At 40.7% G+C, this 17284-nt stretch overlaps 1 protein-coding gene across 2 annotated transcripts; it reads right to left on the bottom strand.

Moving 5' to 3' along the window:
- Window positions 1-357: 357 nt before the first annotated feature.
- terf2ip (telomeric repeat binding factor 2, interacting protein) lies at window positions 358-10768 on the bottom strand. Of its 2 annotated transcripts, none has more exons than XM_079682265.1 (8): window positions 10637-10768; window positions 7697-7943; window positions 6536-6672; window positions 6125-6366; window positions 2755-3373; window positions 2550-2653; window positions 2077-2361; window positions 358-688 (listed from the first exon to the last, which is right to left on the bottom strand). In XM_079682265.1, exons 2-8 carry the CDS (start codon window positions 7924-7926, stop codon window positions 467-469), a joined length of 1839 nt encoding a protein of 612 aa, XP_079538391.1. In that variant the 5' UTR covers window positions 7927-7943; window positions 10637-10768; the 3' UTR covers window positions 358-466. The 2 variants fall into 2 exon arrangements, with proteins under 2 accessions (XP_079538391.1, XP_079538392.1); XM_079682266.1 differs by lacking the exon at window positions 10637-10768 and adding an exon at window positions 8623-8737.
- Between the last annotated feature and the right edge of the window lie 6516 nt (window positions 10769-17284).

Here is a 17284-nt window from a genome sequence, read left to right on the forward strand (position 1 = left end):
GCCATTATAATATACTTTAATGCTCTGTGAAAAAGTGCATATGAATGTAGAGACTGTGTGGTTTTATTGTTCATCAGTAGAAGATTCAAGGTTATAATACTTGAAAAGTGATATCCGTAATCTAATTACTACAATGTAGTTCAGCGAAGATAAACAAAAAGTCCTCTAACTTTAACCTGTGCTTTTCATTTTGCTGAAGTGTGTGAACTTGGCTGCAGTCATTCATGTAGTAAAGTCAGTTCAGCAACTCTTTACAGACATCTTATCTGCAGGTGTTACTGATAACACAATGGTTCTTTGCTGTTAGAGTTTTTTAGTGAGTGATGCATGCACAATATCAGGACCCTTACTAAATGAAATAATTCCAACATTCATTTTATTATCTTAACTTGTGCTTTTTGGAAAATGCTTATTTCAAACAGATTTTTGGATTTATCTGCCACCACAAGAGTTCCTTCCAGCACTGTCACCTCTCGACCTCGAGGAACGCGACTCTTTTGGCCACGCCCTCCTCGCTGTATTTCTCCTGCAGCTTCTGTCGGACCCCGGGATCACCTGAGAGCAAGAGACCGTCGTCACTGCGACACCACAGGGGTCCCAAAGCGGAGGAGGGGTTCAAAAGGTGCTCCAGAGCAGCAGAGAAGTCCCCGCTGGTCCTCAACAGGGCTTTGGTCACACTGATCAAGTCCTGGAATAAAAATAGTTGGGGTAGTTCAGAAATGCCCAAAATATATACAAAATAAATAAGTTGTCAAATTCACTGACAGCCAAATCCAGTTTTCTTTTCTTAAGCATTTTGAACATGCATCAGGTCTACCCTTATTGAGTAGCTTTGGATAAAAGCGCCACCTAAATTAAATTAAATGCAATGTACACGATCACATGACACAATGAACATATTGGTGCGATTCGTCACTTTTACTTATAATTAATGCTGTTAATCGATTTATAACATGTATTCAACAATGATATGCTTTGGGACATTCATCTAAATGAATTGCATATATCAATATTTGCTTCGAAAAGTTATATTATACAGTATATTAGAATCAGTTATATGAAAAAAAACTTTAAAGCATTACCACGACACAAGCGTTGGCATTAGAAATCAATAAATGCTTTTATTTTCAATCACTTGCGGACAGGGGGCTTTTGCTGCGTGTGCTGCTCCTTCCAACCACTGCAGTCAACATGTTGATGTATCCTTGGGCAAGAGACTTAAGACCAAATTGCCAATGTTGTGAGATGTGTGTGAATGTGTGCGAATGGGTGAATGGTGACTCGTATGTGTAAAGGCGCTTTGAAGGGTCGCAAAGCGCTACAACAAATGCAGTTCATTTCCCATTCCCATTGCATCGTCAGCCCTCACTAGGGTTGGGAACCGAAACTCTGTTCCAGATGAAAACCGATAAGAAAATGCCGGGTACCCGTACAAAATACACGATTTTGGTTCTGCTTAACGGTTCCTAAACGCGGTAGACCGTGTATTCCACCGGGTCCGTCTGCGCCGCGGCGAGCCGGTGGAATATAGGGTAAGGGCGGACTGGCCATCTGTGTGTTCTGGAAAATCACAGAATGGCCGGCCGGCTCGGTACGCTGACGACCGGCACCGCCCTTAATTTTTTTAAACGGCACCACGTAAGTTGCGCTGACAGGCGACAGAGGTCCACAGTTGCCCCGCAGCGAGGCTCCCCCCGCCCTCCCGTAGACAGTTCGCGAGCTAAGTCACTTCATAACACCAAAGATGGATCGGGGTAAACGTTCTAAAGTGAGGCTCCACTACACTAAAAAAGAAAAAGACAAGGCACAGTGTAATGCCTGTTAATAGCTTGTCACAGGCATAGCTCAGTTAAAATAAAGCATTGCTATTGTGTAATACATTTGTATTGTATGGATATTTTTTATTTGTAATTTTTTTAGTTAAAGCTTAAAAGAATAAAGATATTTTTGTTATCTAAACGTTTGACCTCTTTCTTTTACAATTTTGGAATCGAAACGGGGAATTGATAAGAACCGGAATCGATAAGCAGAACCAGAATCGATACATTTCAAACGATACCCATCCCTCGTCCTCACCTGGCCGGTCTGCTTCATCAGCTTTTTGATTCGCTGCTTGTCCTCCTCCAGCTGGACCTGAGTCAGGGAAAAGGCAGCATCTTTGTTCACCGCTGTCTCTGGTCGGGATGGAGCTTCTCTGCTGGGACTAATGACAGACTGAGAGTCTTCCTCCTCCTGAGTTTCACTGTTGAATATGAACATGTGGGCTTTGGAGGAGGAGCGGACCCCCTCAGCTGTCGCGGGGGGTTGTATCGTTGGTGTTTCGGATGGGTTTCGGAGGTCTGGAGTTAAATCCTTATCCGACTGAGAGACAGGAATACAACGGTTTAATTAAATAAATCATAACTCAGGATTCTTTCATGGGGAGTATGGCTTTTTTGGAGGTGATGAAGAAAAGGATAACATCAGCCGATACAATTCAAGGATTCCTTGATGGAAAAGCAACCTCGCTACAAGCCATTTTCATTCATTATGAATTGGTTTTGTCTTACCTCACTTTCATCTTCAAACTCCTTTATAGCCAACTCTAAAATCCCCAACTTTCTCTTTTCTTTTTTCTTCTCCACTTCCTGTGGCACTGAATTAGACTCTGCATCTGCAACATATCATTGGAGGTGGACAAATTAGAGAAGTGAAGATCCTCTATTACATAAAAGCTATAATGATTGGTCCCACACTGGGAGACGTATAACACACCTGTTGGTGCTGTTTCAGAAACAGGAGCTTGTGCGCTCTCCTCCTGCGGTTCCTCTGGCACACTGCTTCCTCTGGCTTTCTTTGAAGGCGGCTGCTCCACCATTTTGTCTTTCTTAGTTGAAGACTTAGTGGGAGATTCACTTTTCTTCAAGAGCTGCGGGGATGATCCACATCGTATTGAAGTAGCTGCTGATCTGAGTTTTTTACCATATGGTTCAGGCGACCCCTCCAGCATAAGATGCCAGCGTGTTGGTCGTCTCTGAGGTTGTTGGGGCTTTGGGGAGGCCTTCTGTTTCTCTTTAGGCTTTTTCTGAAGAGGGGTGCCTGGCTGGGACTCGGGCTGAGCTGGAGGAGAGTCCTCTGGCACCATTTCTTTCTCAGGAGAGATGATTGTTTCCGTGCTCTCAGCTTGGATGGGCTGAGCATCTGTTTGTGGGTCCAACCAAGGTCCCTCGGCTTCGGGGGGGTTAGAAGTTTCAGCTTCTACCATCTCTACTAGTGTGCTTTCAGCTGGTTGCTCATCAGATTGTGGATTCGCAAGTTGGACTTTTTTTTTGGGAGAGATGGATTTTGGAGATTCTGGTTGTGTGTCTTCAGCTGGCATGGGCTGGGCATCTATCTGTTGAGACACCAAATCTGTTGTGTTCAGTTCAAGTCATTTAAATTGCTTATCAAGGGGCCAGTGTGTAGTATTTAGGGGGTATGATTAGCAGAAATGGAATATAACATTAATGCTTTCATTCGTGTATAATCGCCTGAAACAAAGAACTGTTGTGTTTGTGTTAGCTTAGAGTGAGTCCTTCATATCCGCGCAGGGAGGGGGTCCTTTTCACAGGGTCTGAAATGTTTTTGCAGTAGCTCTGAACACACAAACCAAACTCTGGCTCTAGAGAAGATCTTTTCGGTTTTTACATGACCTTAATGTTCTCGTAATTCTTAGACACGCTTGTTAAACTGCTTCTAAAGTAGTGTTATTCTAGGGATGGTGTCTAAAGACATAAAGATTAGATAAGATAGGACTTTATTTATCCCGAAGGAAATTGTTGTGCCAGAGTGGCAAAAATAAACACAGCAGCGTAATAATAAAACTGTAAGCTAACAGTGAAGTAAAAAGATACCCAGGTGTTACCATGGCACTTCAATTGACAACTCTTTACCTTAGTGTGGTTAAAGGAGGGGTGTGTCGGGGTACAATTTGCAACTGCAAAAATAGATTACATTACATTACATTACATTACATTGCATTTAGCTGACGCTTTTATCCAAAGCGACTTACAATAAGTGCATTCGACCAGGAAGATACAACCTTTAAGAAAACAGAATCATATAAGTACATCAGGTTTCATAGAGCCAAACATTTCAAGTCCTACTCAACTGGCATTTAGAAAGCCAGCCCTTTATTAGTATATAAGTGCTTTGTTAGTAATTCTATCGCTCGAAGTGGAGTCTAAAGAGATGAGTTTTCAGTTTGCGTCGGAAGATGTGTAAGCTATCTGCTGTCCTGATTTCAATGGGGAGCTCATTCCACCATTTTGGAGCCAGGATAGCAAACCCACGTGTTTTTGCTGACGGGAACTTGGGTCCCCCTCGCAGTGCGGGTGCAGCGAGCTGTTTGGCTGATGCAGAGCGGAGTGCACGTGCTGGGGTGTACGGTTTAACCATGTCCTGGATGTAGGAAGGGCCAGATCCATTCGCAGCATGGTACGCAAGTACCAGTGTCTTGAAGTGGATTCTAGCAGTTACTGGAAGCCAGTGAAGGGAGCGGAGGAGCGGTGTGGTGTGGGAGAATTTGGGAAGGTTGAAGACCAGACGAGCCGCTGCATTCTGGATGAGCTGCAGAGGTCGGATGGCACATGCAGGTAGACCAGCCAGGAGGGAGTTGCAGTAGTCTAGGCGTGAGATGACGAGAGCCTGGAACAGAATCTGCGCTGATGTCTGGGTCAGCTGGGGACGTATCCTCCTGATGTTGTAAAGCGTGTATCTGCAGCAGCGGGTTGTAGCAGAGATGTTTGCAGTGAAGGACAGTTTGTTATCTAGGACCACACCCAGATTCCTTGCAGTCTGAGTCGGGGAAACAACAGAGGTGCCGATGTTGATTGTTAGGTCAAGAGTGGGACAATCTTTTCCCGGAAGGAAGAGCAGTTCAGTCTTGTCAAGGTTGAGCTTGAGGTGATGAGCAGACATCCACCGAGAGATGTCTGCTAGGCAAGTAGAGATGCGTGCGACGACCTGGGTCTCTGAGCGGGGAAAGGACAGAATTAGTTGGGTGTCGTCAGCGTAGCAGTGGTATGAAAAACCATGCGGGCTAATGACAGACCCGAGCGAGTTTGTGTACAGGGAGAAGAGGAGGGGACCAAGAACCGAGCCCTGAGGGACCCCTGTAGTTAATTGACAAGGGTCGGACTCGGACCCTCTCCAAGTAACCCTGTAGGTGCGGTCGTTGAGGTATGAGGTGAGGAGGGAAAGTGCAGTGCCTGAAACTCCAAGTTCTGACACCAGATGACACCAAATCCCATACACAGTCCCTACAAATCACATTCAACCCTACTAAATGTTTTAACTGTGGTGTTGGTTGCAGGCAGTGAGTTAAAAAAAAGAAGGTGGCATGATGTGGACGTGTTTTATGATTACTCTGTTACTTTGAAAATGTTAAAGTTTTTTGGGCACCACTGCTGATATTATGAACAAATATACTAGCACCTATCTGTGTTTTACAACACCAAGTCAAAGTCCTCGTACGTGTCAATCTAGCTGGTAATAAACCTGTTTCTGATTCTGATTCTGATGCTGACCTACAGCCTCCAAAATAATCAACCTGGGATTTGTTATTTTGCAGCAACTTTGGAGTTCATTTGACCATTTTGCATTAAACAATTGTTTTCAATACATTGTCACACTAAATGGTGGTGATATGATGTAACATGAACATTATTTTTTGTATCTTTGTAACTCTGCGGAGAAATGTTGAAATCATGACAGCCCTCATGTCCAATGAATGTTCAATAAAATGCTCACACCCTCCCTGTAATAACACCAGAATTGGCCCTGGTATGACTCATATATTGCTCAAATGAAATACCATACATGAAAGATACATTTACTCATCTACTCAATAAAATCATCTTTCAATATTCTGTAGAACAATAGACCACTAAAAGTAAAAAAGATAAACACCTCTATTGACAGCCTGCCAACCAAACCTGAACATTAAAAGGTTCAATAATGTTGGGTTTATTTCAGGACTGTTGCATTGAATATGTTTAGGCTGTTGGACAGTAGTACTGTATTTAAAACTGCCTCTTATGTACATTCTGAAAGAAATATAGTTATACAGAGAAATATATATCTAAATATCTTCAAAGTAAATTACCTTAAAATCACCCTCGACTGATTTTGTGGCTTCCTCTGCTTTCACCTCCAAAACCTCTGGTTGTTTATTTGCCAGGTGCACTTTATAGCGGCTTTTCATTGACTGCCAGGTGTGATTGGTCACAAGCTGGATCTCCATCTCTTGCCAAAGCCGGTTCCCCCCAACCTCTTTCTGGGACTTGCTGACATAACTCCAAATGGCTGCATCATCTTCAGCTGTGTAGGGAATCCTGCCTACTTTTTCTGAAAGAATGAGAAAGTATTTGTCAGTAAATGTAAAACTAATAAACAGTGTGACATGAATATTCATGTGATAATAAAGGCTAAAGCTAATACAAAACGACTGCACACTTTTTACATCTTGTTATGAGTAAACTATGCTCCTTAAGAAGGTCAGCTCATAACATCATACCTCCTGAGAGACGACGAGGGGTCTTGTTGAGTCTAGGAGACTGTCTCGGGGCAACTTCAGGGTTCAACCTGTAGTCCTCTAAATTCAGCTGTTCCTCCTTCTCAATACAGTCGTGAATGTACTGGGTGGACACGTAACTGAGGAATAAACAGACAGCACCTTCATTTCATGCTTTAAATATGTTTAAAGATAGTTACACAATAACAATGTTCTCAATATAAATTACATTCCTTATCACCTACGTAGTTATTTGGCTTACTTTGCTAAAACCTAAAAGTGCTCGGCCATTAGAAAGGATGAATACAAATGTATAAGCCATGAAAATAAAATGCTCTTGTTTTTTCCAATAAACAAAATGCTGTTTAATGATCCAATAGGGGTAGGCCTTATTTTCAATGAGCCTTAGAAGAGTGAACAGTTAAAGGTCAATAACAAAAATGTTCATATGCTTACGTCCATACAGGTCCGCTGCAACTCTGACTACTTTTAAATCTAGACTAAAGACTTTTCTTTTTGCCGCTGCTTTTAATTGAACTATTCACATCTTAAACTCCACTGTAACTTTTATCCATGTATTTTTTCTTTTAATGTTTCTTTTATTATCTTTTCTTTTTAATGACTTATTTTAAATGCCATTTTCTTAATGTCTTAAAAGCACTTTGAATTGCCTTGTGTTGAAAGGTGCTATATAAATAAACTTGCCTTGCCTTGCCTTACATTCATTATTGAAATAGTGTTTGGCGAGACAGACAGCAAAGGCATGTTTGGAACATTGTGAGTATTTCACTGAATGAATTAGACTTGGGCTGTGGTTATTGTGTGACAGTTTGTGAACTGATGTGTTGATATTGTTTTGCTGTTTTTAAACGCAGCCTCTACCTACTTTAATTTATCAACAATTTTCTCTGTCTTTGGATTCCTCAATTCAAGATTGAGGCATGCAAACAAAAATAAACATTCCTATAATAATTCATAGTTACAGATCTAGATGTGTGAATGTTGGGCAGAAATATTATTAAAATATGAATTATTAAATGGCTCAAAATAACCATCAAAGCCAAGAAATTGCCTTACATGGTATGGTCATGTCAACTGAAGAGGCTGAACAGTATTTCTCCTCACATAACACACTCTCTAATGGCATCCCAGCCCAGCACCTACCAGTGAGCAGTAGTTTCAGGAATAGAGCCGTTTTCTTTGGGGTCAATGAGCAGAAGGGCCCCTGGCCGCTGCACATTGCTCAGGATCCCTCCTCCAGCTGCAATGAGCGGCTGGAGCTTGCATTTAACAGGACCCGGTCTCAGGAAGAAGGACATGGGTTCACCGTCAACCGTCATGAACAGAACTGGGGAGATGTCAGATATGGCCGCATCCTGCTGTGTGGACGCCATGCTTTCAAAGGTCTCACCTAGTGGAGGAGGGTCAATTACAGAAAAGACAGCCCTTCAAACAAATGAAAAGTTACTGTAATACATACAGATTTTTATAAAGTGAAACATGTACTACATTGAAATAAATTGAGGAAATCTAGGGTAGGGTAATTTTAATAACAATATTTAAAATGATTATCCCCCAATAATTTGTTTAGAAGTCCTAAAATCCAATAATAAAAAAAGGTGCCTCTTATTTGTCTAGTTCCATAATAATATCTCATATGGATTGGGAAGCAATGGCTTACATAAACACTTAATTTATAAAAGTGTATTCAACTTGTCTACTACAGTAAAAAGCTGGACTCAAATCCAATAAAGAGAAGTGTTTTATATTACAGTGTAGTTAGTAACACTATGCTGCATTGAGTCACTGGCTCACATGACATGGAAGTTGATGATATTCTAATACAATCACTCAGTAATAATTATATATTTGTAGCAAGTGAAACCATTTGATTAAGAGGAAGGGCTCTGAACGTCCACTTTGAATCTGAAGAAGAGGACTGGAGTGAATGCCTGTCAAATATCAAGCCAAAAACCAACTTCAACGCAACCTTTAAAGAGCATAGACATATGTCGGCAAGGGGGCCAGACAGCACCAACCCCCGAGTGCTCAAGGCGTGTGCCGGTCAATTAGCAGGAGTTTTTCAGCACCTCTTCAGTCTCTCCTTGAAGCTGATGAAGGCGCCGGACATCTGGAAGACGTCTTGCATTGTCCCGGTGCCCAAAAAGACACGCCCCAGCTGGGGTAGGAGACTACAGGCCTGTTGCTCTGACTTCACACGTCATGAAGATCTTTGAGAGAATGATTCTGCAGCACCTCAAACCCCTCGTGTGTGACTCCATGGACCCTCTACAGTTTGCCTACCAGGAAAACATTGGTGTTGACAGAGGATGCTATCACCTGCTCCACAGAGCCTACACACAGCTGGAGGAGCCGCACAGCTCACTAGGAATTCTGTTCTTCGACTTCTCCAGCGCCTTCAACATGATCCAGCCACGCCTGCTAGCTGAGAAGCTGTCAGTGATGCAGGTGGATCACAGCATGGTGGCCTGGATCACAGACTACCTCACCAGCAGACCTCAGTATGTCAGACTGCAGGGCAGCGTGTCTGATGTGCTGCTGAGCAACACCGGAGCCCCCCAAGGAACTGTGCTGTCACCAAACCTGTTCACCCTCTACACCTCCGACTTCCGCTTCAACTCCGGCTCATGCCACCTACAGAAGTTCCCTGACTACTCCTCCATTGTTAGCTGCATCACAGATGACAATGAGGAGGAGTACAGGGCCCTGGTTGAGAACTTCGTAGGCTGGTGTGACAACAATCACCTCCAGCTCAACATCAGCAAGACTAAGGAGCTGGTGGTGGACTTCAGGCGGAGCAGGAAGAGGCCTCTGACCCCCATCACCATCAGGGGGAAGGATGTGGAGGTGGTGAACAGCTACAAGTTCCTGGGAGTGTACTTAAACAATAAACTGGACTGGACAGACAACACCGATGCTCTCTTCAGGAAGGGACAGAGTAAGCTGTTCTTCCTGAGGAGGCTCAGGTCATTCACCGTGTGCACGAGGCTGCTGCAGATGTTCTACCAGTCTGTGGTGGCCAGTGTGCTCTTCTTTGCCGTGGTGGAAACACAAAGACTAGGGACACTGGCAGGCTGAACAAGCTTGTGAGGAAGGCTAGCTCTGTAGTGGGAGTACAACTGGACAATCTGGAGGAGGTGGCAGAGGGGAGGACGAGGAGGAAGCTCGACAGCATCCTAGAGAACCCCTCCCACCCACTCCACGCACAGCTAGTGAAGATGAGGAGTACGTTCAGCCACAGACTCATCCCTCCACAACAACGCACCAAGCGCCTCGGACAGTCCTTTGTGCCTGTAGCCATCAGGCTGCACAATAAGGGGTTAATGATGAAAAAGAAATACAATTAAATCACTGGATATAAATATACACTATTTCCACAACCCATGTTAACATATTATTAGTAGTAGACCAAATAGGTAGATAGATATGTCACTATATGTACAGATGTCCATTTTCACTTGTCACTTTAACTTATTCCGTACTTTATAACTTAGATGACCAAATATGTACATATGCTGACAGTTATTTTACAGTTATTTTTACTCATCTCCTATTTCAGTCTTTTATTATTATTATTATTATTATTATTATTTTAATTTTTTTCTTGATTTTATTTATTTTTGATTTTATTAATCTGTGTGAATCTTTGCTTTCCTGTTTTTTCACGATTACCCTGTTGCTGCTTCGTACAACTGAATTTCCCCTCGGGGATTAATAAAGGTTCATCTTATCTTAGAAGAAGTTAAGTAAAAATTAAAAGCAAGCTGCGTTATCTCATCGATATCTTATCCAATCAAAAATGTGGCCTTTAGTTTATGTTAAAATATTGTTCATTTTTGGAGGAATTAGTTAGCGATGCTTCTATTCAATTCATGGAACTGATCAGGTGTTTGTAATATGTTGTCCAAACCAGTTTTATGAATGAGTGTTTGCACATGCATTAGATACATTTTAGTACTGATTTTTCCCGTTGCTTAGGTTACAGTAGCCCGTTTAACGGCAGAACATTAAGAGAGCTTTGCAGCCAGATTAGCTGATTTAATGACTAAACAAAATACATGAGACATTGAACTTAATTCTTACCATGTAATTTGTTTACTTCGTTCTTATGTTAGCTTTCCCGCCGCGACAAAACCAAGACAGATCAACCGGCTACTTCCGGGTCTTATTCTTCCTCGTCGGATTGATTCGAGGTAATGTTGCATAACTGCCCCCTCTGTTGGATGTTCGTCAGTATAACATATTGTATTTTTCTTAGAAAACTGTGAAAATGGTAGGTCAGCCTGCCCTGAGCCTATACAAATCTAAAGCTATTCATTTGAATGAATTGCTTATGCCCATAAAAGTTAATTATTAGAATAATAGTTGGGTTTCTTTCTGCAGTATAACACTTACTCTGTCTCTTTTGTTAGCTATTTTTATTCAACAAGAACACTCAACAAATGCAGTTCCTACTTTGGTAATACATTGTTATATATTCCAAATAGACATAAAACATGTCCCCTTCTGTTGTGTTCGGGTCTCCCGTGACCCGTTTCAAGTTTAAATTATACAATAACTACGCTCTAGTTTTTTTTTTATTTGAACAAGGCTTCATGATAGGCTATCCTCCACAACAGCTATATAAACTACTACTGATTTTGACAAAGTCTGAAAGTCTCTAAAAAAAAGTGTATAGCCTAATTTGGTGTTCGGGTCTGGGTAGACCCAGCAGCATTGCTGTGGGTGTCTCGAGGTCAAATTTGGCCCAATCAAGATTCATCTTTGACTTTAGACACCCCAGCCCCACCCCCTTCATTCACTGTAACAATAATTGTTCGCAACATGCACCTGGTCTCCCATCCTTCTGGCCCCCTTCCCCCTACAGGAACTCCACCTTTCTCAAAGAATATGTACACTAACACTTGAACCTGAACACACACATGCACGTGCAATATGTGGTGTAATGTGTTTTTGGGCCATACAATTAAATTACAACAGGATTGTACGGTTATGAATGCATAATAAGTTAGTTATGAGATGTAGTTAAAACAATATTGGATGATAGTCATTTTTTGGTGTGTTTTGGATTGAAATAAATCATGGGTAAAAATTGACCCGCCAACACCATGAATGGTAACAGCTTTCGAACACAACACAAGGGTTAAAATGTAACACTATGTTTTATTACATGGTTGTTAGCTACTTCACCATAATATACAATATATTTCTTCCCAGCTTCTCTGGTGCTTGTGTGCAAGTGTGAGCAATGTGGGAGAATAGTGTGCGCCATATTTAGCATGCTCACTGTCTTGTATTGTTTGAGGATTCTCCATTGTGTCACCTTTCCAGTGTAAAAACACACTATATACTCAAAACTTCCTTTATCAGTGAATTCTGGATGTGTAGGATCAGTTGTAGAAAGAATATAGTATATCAAAATGAGAAAGACTTAACCCTAAAATAGTTGGTGCACACACACCATGCTGTTATAAAACTGCAAAAGAAACTCAACAGCCCTCTGCCCCTTGTTTTCAAGTTTAGTAACTGCTGTATTTGCAGTCTAGTTGTTTTTTTAATTAAACATAAAGGCTTGCAACATTCAGTTTAAGTGGACGTTGTACCAACTCAAACAGGGGTGGATGGATGTTGCAAAGTAGTAATTGGTCAGTGATATCTTTATAAAAGCAACCTGAGAGAGATGAAGAGGAATCAGAGCCATGATGAAGACTCTGTGTGTTGCTGCTGTCGTGCTGAGTCTCTCCTCAGTGTGCCAGCCTGCAGCCTGTGAGAAGCTGCTGCAGCCAGTGGACAAAGATCCTGACGCATGCCTCTTTTCCCATTCATAACTCTCTTTGTACTTTTGTAACAATTTTATCAGACAAATCTAAATTGAAACTATACTGTACCGATTAGTGTTACATATCTTTTTCCCGGGGTAAAATCTTCACCGTAAAAGTCGCAAAAATAGATGTGTGATAAATTGAATATTTCTGATTTCAGTTGACTGGGAGTTGGCGACTCATAGGCATGTCCTCGGAGAGTTTTCTCTTCTCAATGTTTTTTAAATATGTTAGCTGGTCAAGTCTTGAAGTGGACTATACCCATAGGGACTCACCGAACGATTTGGATGCAACCGCTAAGATAAAAGTGTACGCAATCTTACTTACTGTAATGGTAGTTCATTTGTCGATGTGAATCTGATGCATCACACTTTGTATTTGTAACTTTGTAGGTTACTTGTGTATCTTACATCAACATGTCCTTTGCAGATGCTCTTTCAGTTTGATCTTTAATAGACTGCATGAACGAATCAACTACATTTGCTAACACTCTGTCCAATGGCAAACGTAAGAAGTTTCTTTATTGAACACTGGTCTTGAATTGTCTTCTTTAAACATAACTCTTTTGATATTTAAGAATGCTAACTCATTTTTACTATTTGCAATTTTTACACTGTGTTAATATCCACAATATATAATTTGACTTATAAATAAAATAAGAATACAAATAATAGTTATAAGAGTAAAGAATATTAAAAGAAAAGATGTAACATAAGAGATTCTAAACAATTCCCCAATAATGCTGATGCTTTGAATTAATGTAGGATATTACTTGTGGGATATTCTTCAATCTTTCTTTCTTTTAATGTAGCATTATTTCTATTTTCAACATCTTGAGGAGATGTTTTGTTAATGTGATTATAATATTATAGTATTTCATGTCATTACCATATATTGTCTTTTTTTAATGTTTCCAACAGATGGCAGCCTTGCTCCACCAGGTGTGCTGCTGCAGAGTGGCTGTCCTGACTGCCTCCTTATAAAGGAACATGGCCAATACAACTCCTTATTATTTCTCTTCAGTAAGTAGAACTCAAATCAAACTGAAATGAGAAATTATGTAATAATATATCCAACTGTGGTGATACACAGTAAAATATAACTTAGCATGACACTAATACTCAATACAGAACAACATTTATAATGATCACTAGGTGATGAAATAAAAGTCGTGCTGGTGCTCAGCAAGTAAGCATGCTAAAATTTGCTAATTAGCACTAAACACTTAAAGGTGGGGTAGGTAATTCACTTCAGGAACACTTTTTGTTATATTCCATGGAATGCTCTTAACATCCCGATAGCAATGAAAACATTAAATGTTTTGACAATAAATATATTAAAAAATGTCATCTTGGAAGCCGTGGGGCTGTAAAAAGAACGACCAATCATTTGAGCCGGCCCTGCTAAAATGACTGGATGGCCTACCTGCCTGCCAGCCTTCCATCTGTGCACAAACTTATCTCGTGCCCTCATTGGTCATGTGCGCGTTTGTGTGTGTTGAAGGAGGGGCTCTGTAAGGAAGTCTGAAGGAAGGGACAGATTTTTTTCGGCTGCGTACTTTCAAATTCTAGCGCACTCGAGCTGGTTTCTCCATTCTTACCTACCCTACCTTTAACTTACTGCAGAGACTCATGAGATTTGGATTAGTTTTGAAGGTATTTGGTCGTAAACCAAAAGAAAAGGACAAATGGGAATTTTAACCTTGTGATAATGATCATAAAGTGATACTGAGATATCACTGTATGTTCTCATAGACATAATGTCTTCTCAAGGCCTTTATTTCAAATATGTCACCTGGCAGGAGAAACACCATCAATGCTGCTGAGCTGAAGGAGTTTAGGACACAGGCAGAGTGCCTCGGCTTGTATGATCCGGTGATTCTAAACTCAGATCATGGTGAGACACCTATCAGATTTAACATAAGAGAAGGACTTGAATAATGATATAAATATATCTTAACAATAGGCATGTAGTCAGTATAAACAATTGACGTTGCCTGTACTTTCTTTAAAAAAATGAAGTTTGTATACGATGTTATGTATACTGAATTTTTCCTTTCTGCTCCCTGTACAGACTATGAAAACTGCAGATCGTTCAAGAACCCAGACTATGAGCAGATCATTCTCAAAATGTTTGCAAGACTTAGAGATATAACAGAAAACCTCTAAATTAATTTTTATCAATTAATTGGATTAAATCACTTTGAATAAAGACCTCCTAAGTCTCAGTAAATTATATGATAAAAGAGTTGTATCCTACTTGTGCAGCGTAGTATAATAGTGTTGCATTGATTTGGAGTCACTTGGTCATTTGACCTGGAAGCTGTTGAAAAAAAACAAGATATCTCAATTGAAAAATGATGACATTTGATAAAAATATTCATAAAAACAGGGGAGGCAGGTTTGGGAATGTTAAGACAAGGTGAGCTTTTATTAACAAAACTAGAACGAACAAGGAGGAATAGGAGGACGCATAAGGGCAGACAAGGGAAACAGGAACATCCATGGGAATGAAGTGAAACAGGAACCAAACATGAGGACAACGACGACGACCCAACAAGGAACACAAAGGAAAAGTGACTAAATACACGAGGCTTATCACAAGCCAACACACAGCTGGAGAGGGGAGGTGAAACACAATCAGACAATCAAGCACATGAGGGAAAACACAGGAAAGAAGACGAGTCAAGACACAAGGAGAACGGAATTTCAAAATAAAACAGGAAACACAAAACTGAAATCATGACAACATGGGAGCTATTAATAAAACATTATACCTTTCACTAAGAAATGATAAATAGCATATTCATATATAATAGAAGAAAACCCATCTGAAATCCATGTTCAAGATGTGTGTCTTGGTTTTTGTGACATTTGTGAAATATGTCAACATCCATTTACAGCATTGTGTTTGCCTTCTTAAGAGATGATATTCGATGACCTCACCTTTTGAAAAAGCATATGAAAGATTCATTGCTTAAATGTGTCTTAAAAATGGTCTCAACATATGAGTTCATGTTTTTACATACAGAATCCAATGTGTCATGCAAATTCAGAAAAAAGTGACCAGCTTTAGGGTCAGGACACACACGAAGACAAATCATATTTCTCGAATAAAAACATTGAACGTCTATTGGGAGATATTAAGTCTGTGTGTTAGTGTGTGTGTCTAATACTCCTGCACTGAGTTCAACACCAGGACATTATGAATACCATGACAGTCAAAGAAAAGTAAACCTGATGTGTTCCTCTATAAGCAGGAAACTAGCCACAAAATGTATAACATGCACACTGTGATGTTATGAGAGGGTGCATCAAAGATGGAAGACACACTCCCAGTGGATGCACTAAAGAGTAGAAATCTCCAGTGGACCAAGTGTCTGTGTGTACAAACATATTTTGAGATTGAGAATAAAGTCGACTTTGATTAAAGATCCTGACACATTTTTATGTATACAGTAGCAAGCAGAGTTTTACCCATATAAGTCTGTATTTCGCTGTATACAATAGTATACACATGATCGCATAAAAACCTGTCCCGTGACACGAGTGCCAGACAAGCTCCTAATCAGAATGGTAATTGTAATGTTAATCATTGACACCATGCATGTTTAATGTGGTTTTTCTTTACTCTCACAAGCAAGTAACGGTATTTAATGGTAATGGATACTTTTTGAGTGTTTCTTGTATTTACCAAATTCCCTCAAAAAGGCCAAAAACGAATCAGGATTTCCCAACCATTTTTTTGTGACTCCGGCGTCCAGCTTTAACTTTTTCTATGTCCAATTACTCCAGGAGACCATGTGAAGGAATTGGGCTGGCCTGTTAACTGTATCACCTCGGCAACCTTTCCTCCCTCACAGTCCTGACAACTACTTTATTGTTATTGGCTTTATTGTTCCTCTCTCTCTACAGCTCAACCAGCTGAAACAATAAAACAGCCATGGGGTGCTGCAACTCCTCCAAGTTGATGTATGTTTGTGAACAATCTGTAATAATTAGATTAGGCTCTGGCAGAAGAAAGATCCCTGCTGTGAGCTTCAGTAACTGTTTCCATCCTGCAGAGGGAGATATTAGACTACTTTCCACAACACCAGGCATGTCTATCAAACAATATATTACCCATCATTTAAAGGTGACCTATCATGCAAAATGCACTTTTGTACGTCTTTTATACATGAATATGTGTCCCCGGTGTTCCAGGGAACTCACCAAGTGTCAGAAAACACAACCCTCTCTATTTTCCTCCATACCCAAATCTCTAAAAAAAAGGGGCTGCAACGGATTTGATACAGACTGATCCAGATTTGAACACTTCTGTGACGTCACAGAAGTGGCGCTACGGCTATTGGGCCAACTCCACCAATCAGGAGGAGACAGCCACGGACATTGCCGTTCGAAAGCACTGGAGACGCTGTAGTACATATGCCAGGCCTGTAGATGGTGCTGTTCTCACAGAATCAGCCCATGCAAAGACAGTGTTAAATTGAGCGAAATGAGGAATGGCTAAAATGCATGATCTGTTCGATATTTTGAAAAATAAATAGTATAAATATGCCTTATATAGGTATGGTCCTACACTATATTATTCAAATATAGCATGATAGGTCCACTTTAAGTTCAGAAGTGAGGTTTGGTAAAATCTTATTGTACCCCCCCGAAAAAGAAGACCCTTTCTGCATTTGGAAACAATATTAGAAGAACACAGATTCATACATTTGTTATCATTCTTTTTCATCGATCAATAGAGGTCCCTAAAATAAATCTTACAGGATGAATCCTTAGCCCCCACCTCTCTTGGACTTCATGACTGTGGGTGAAAAATCAAGACTTTTTGCCTTCTCACTGGCACACTGCGATCCTCCCTGTGCATGTGCTGCCTGGGTTGAACTAGGCTAAAGGGACCCGGG

This window comes from Notothenia rossii, assembly GCF_949606895.1.
Source record: "Notothenia rossii genome assembly, chromosome: 5".
In the NCBI taxonomy this organism is placed as follows: domain Eukaryota; kingdom Metazoa; phylum Chordata; class Actinopteri; order Perciformes; family Nototheniidae; genus Notothenia; species Notothenia rossii.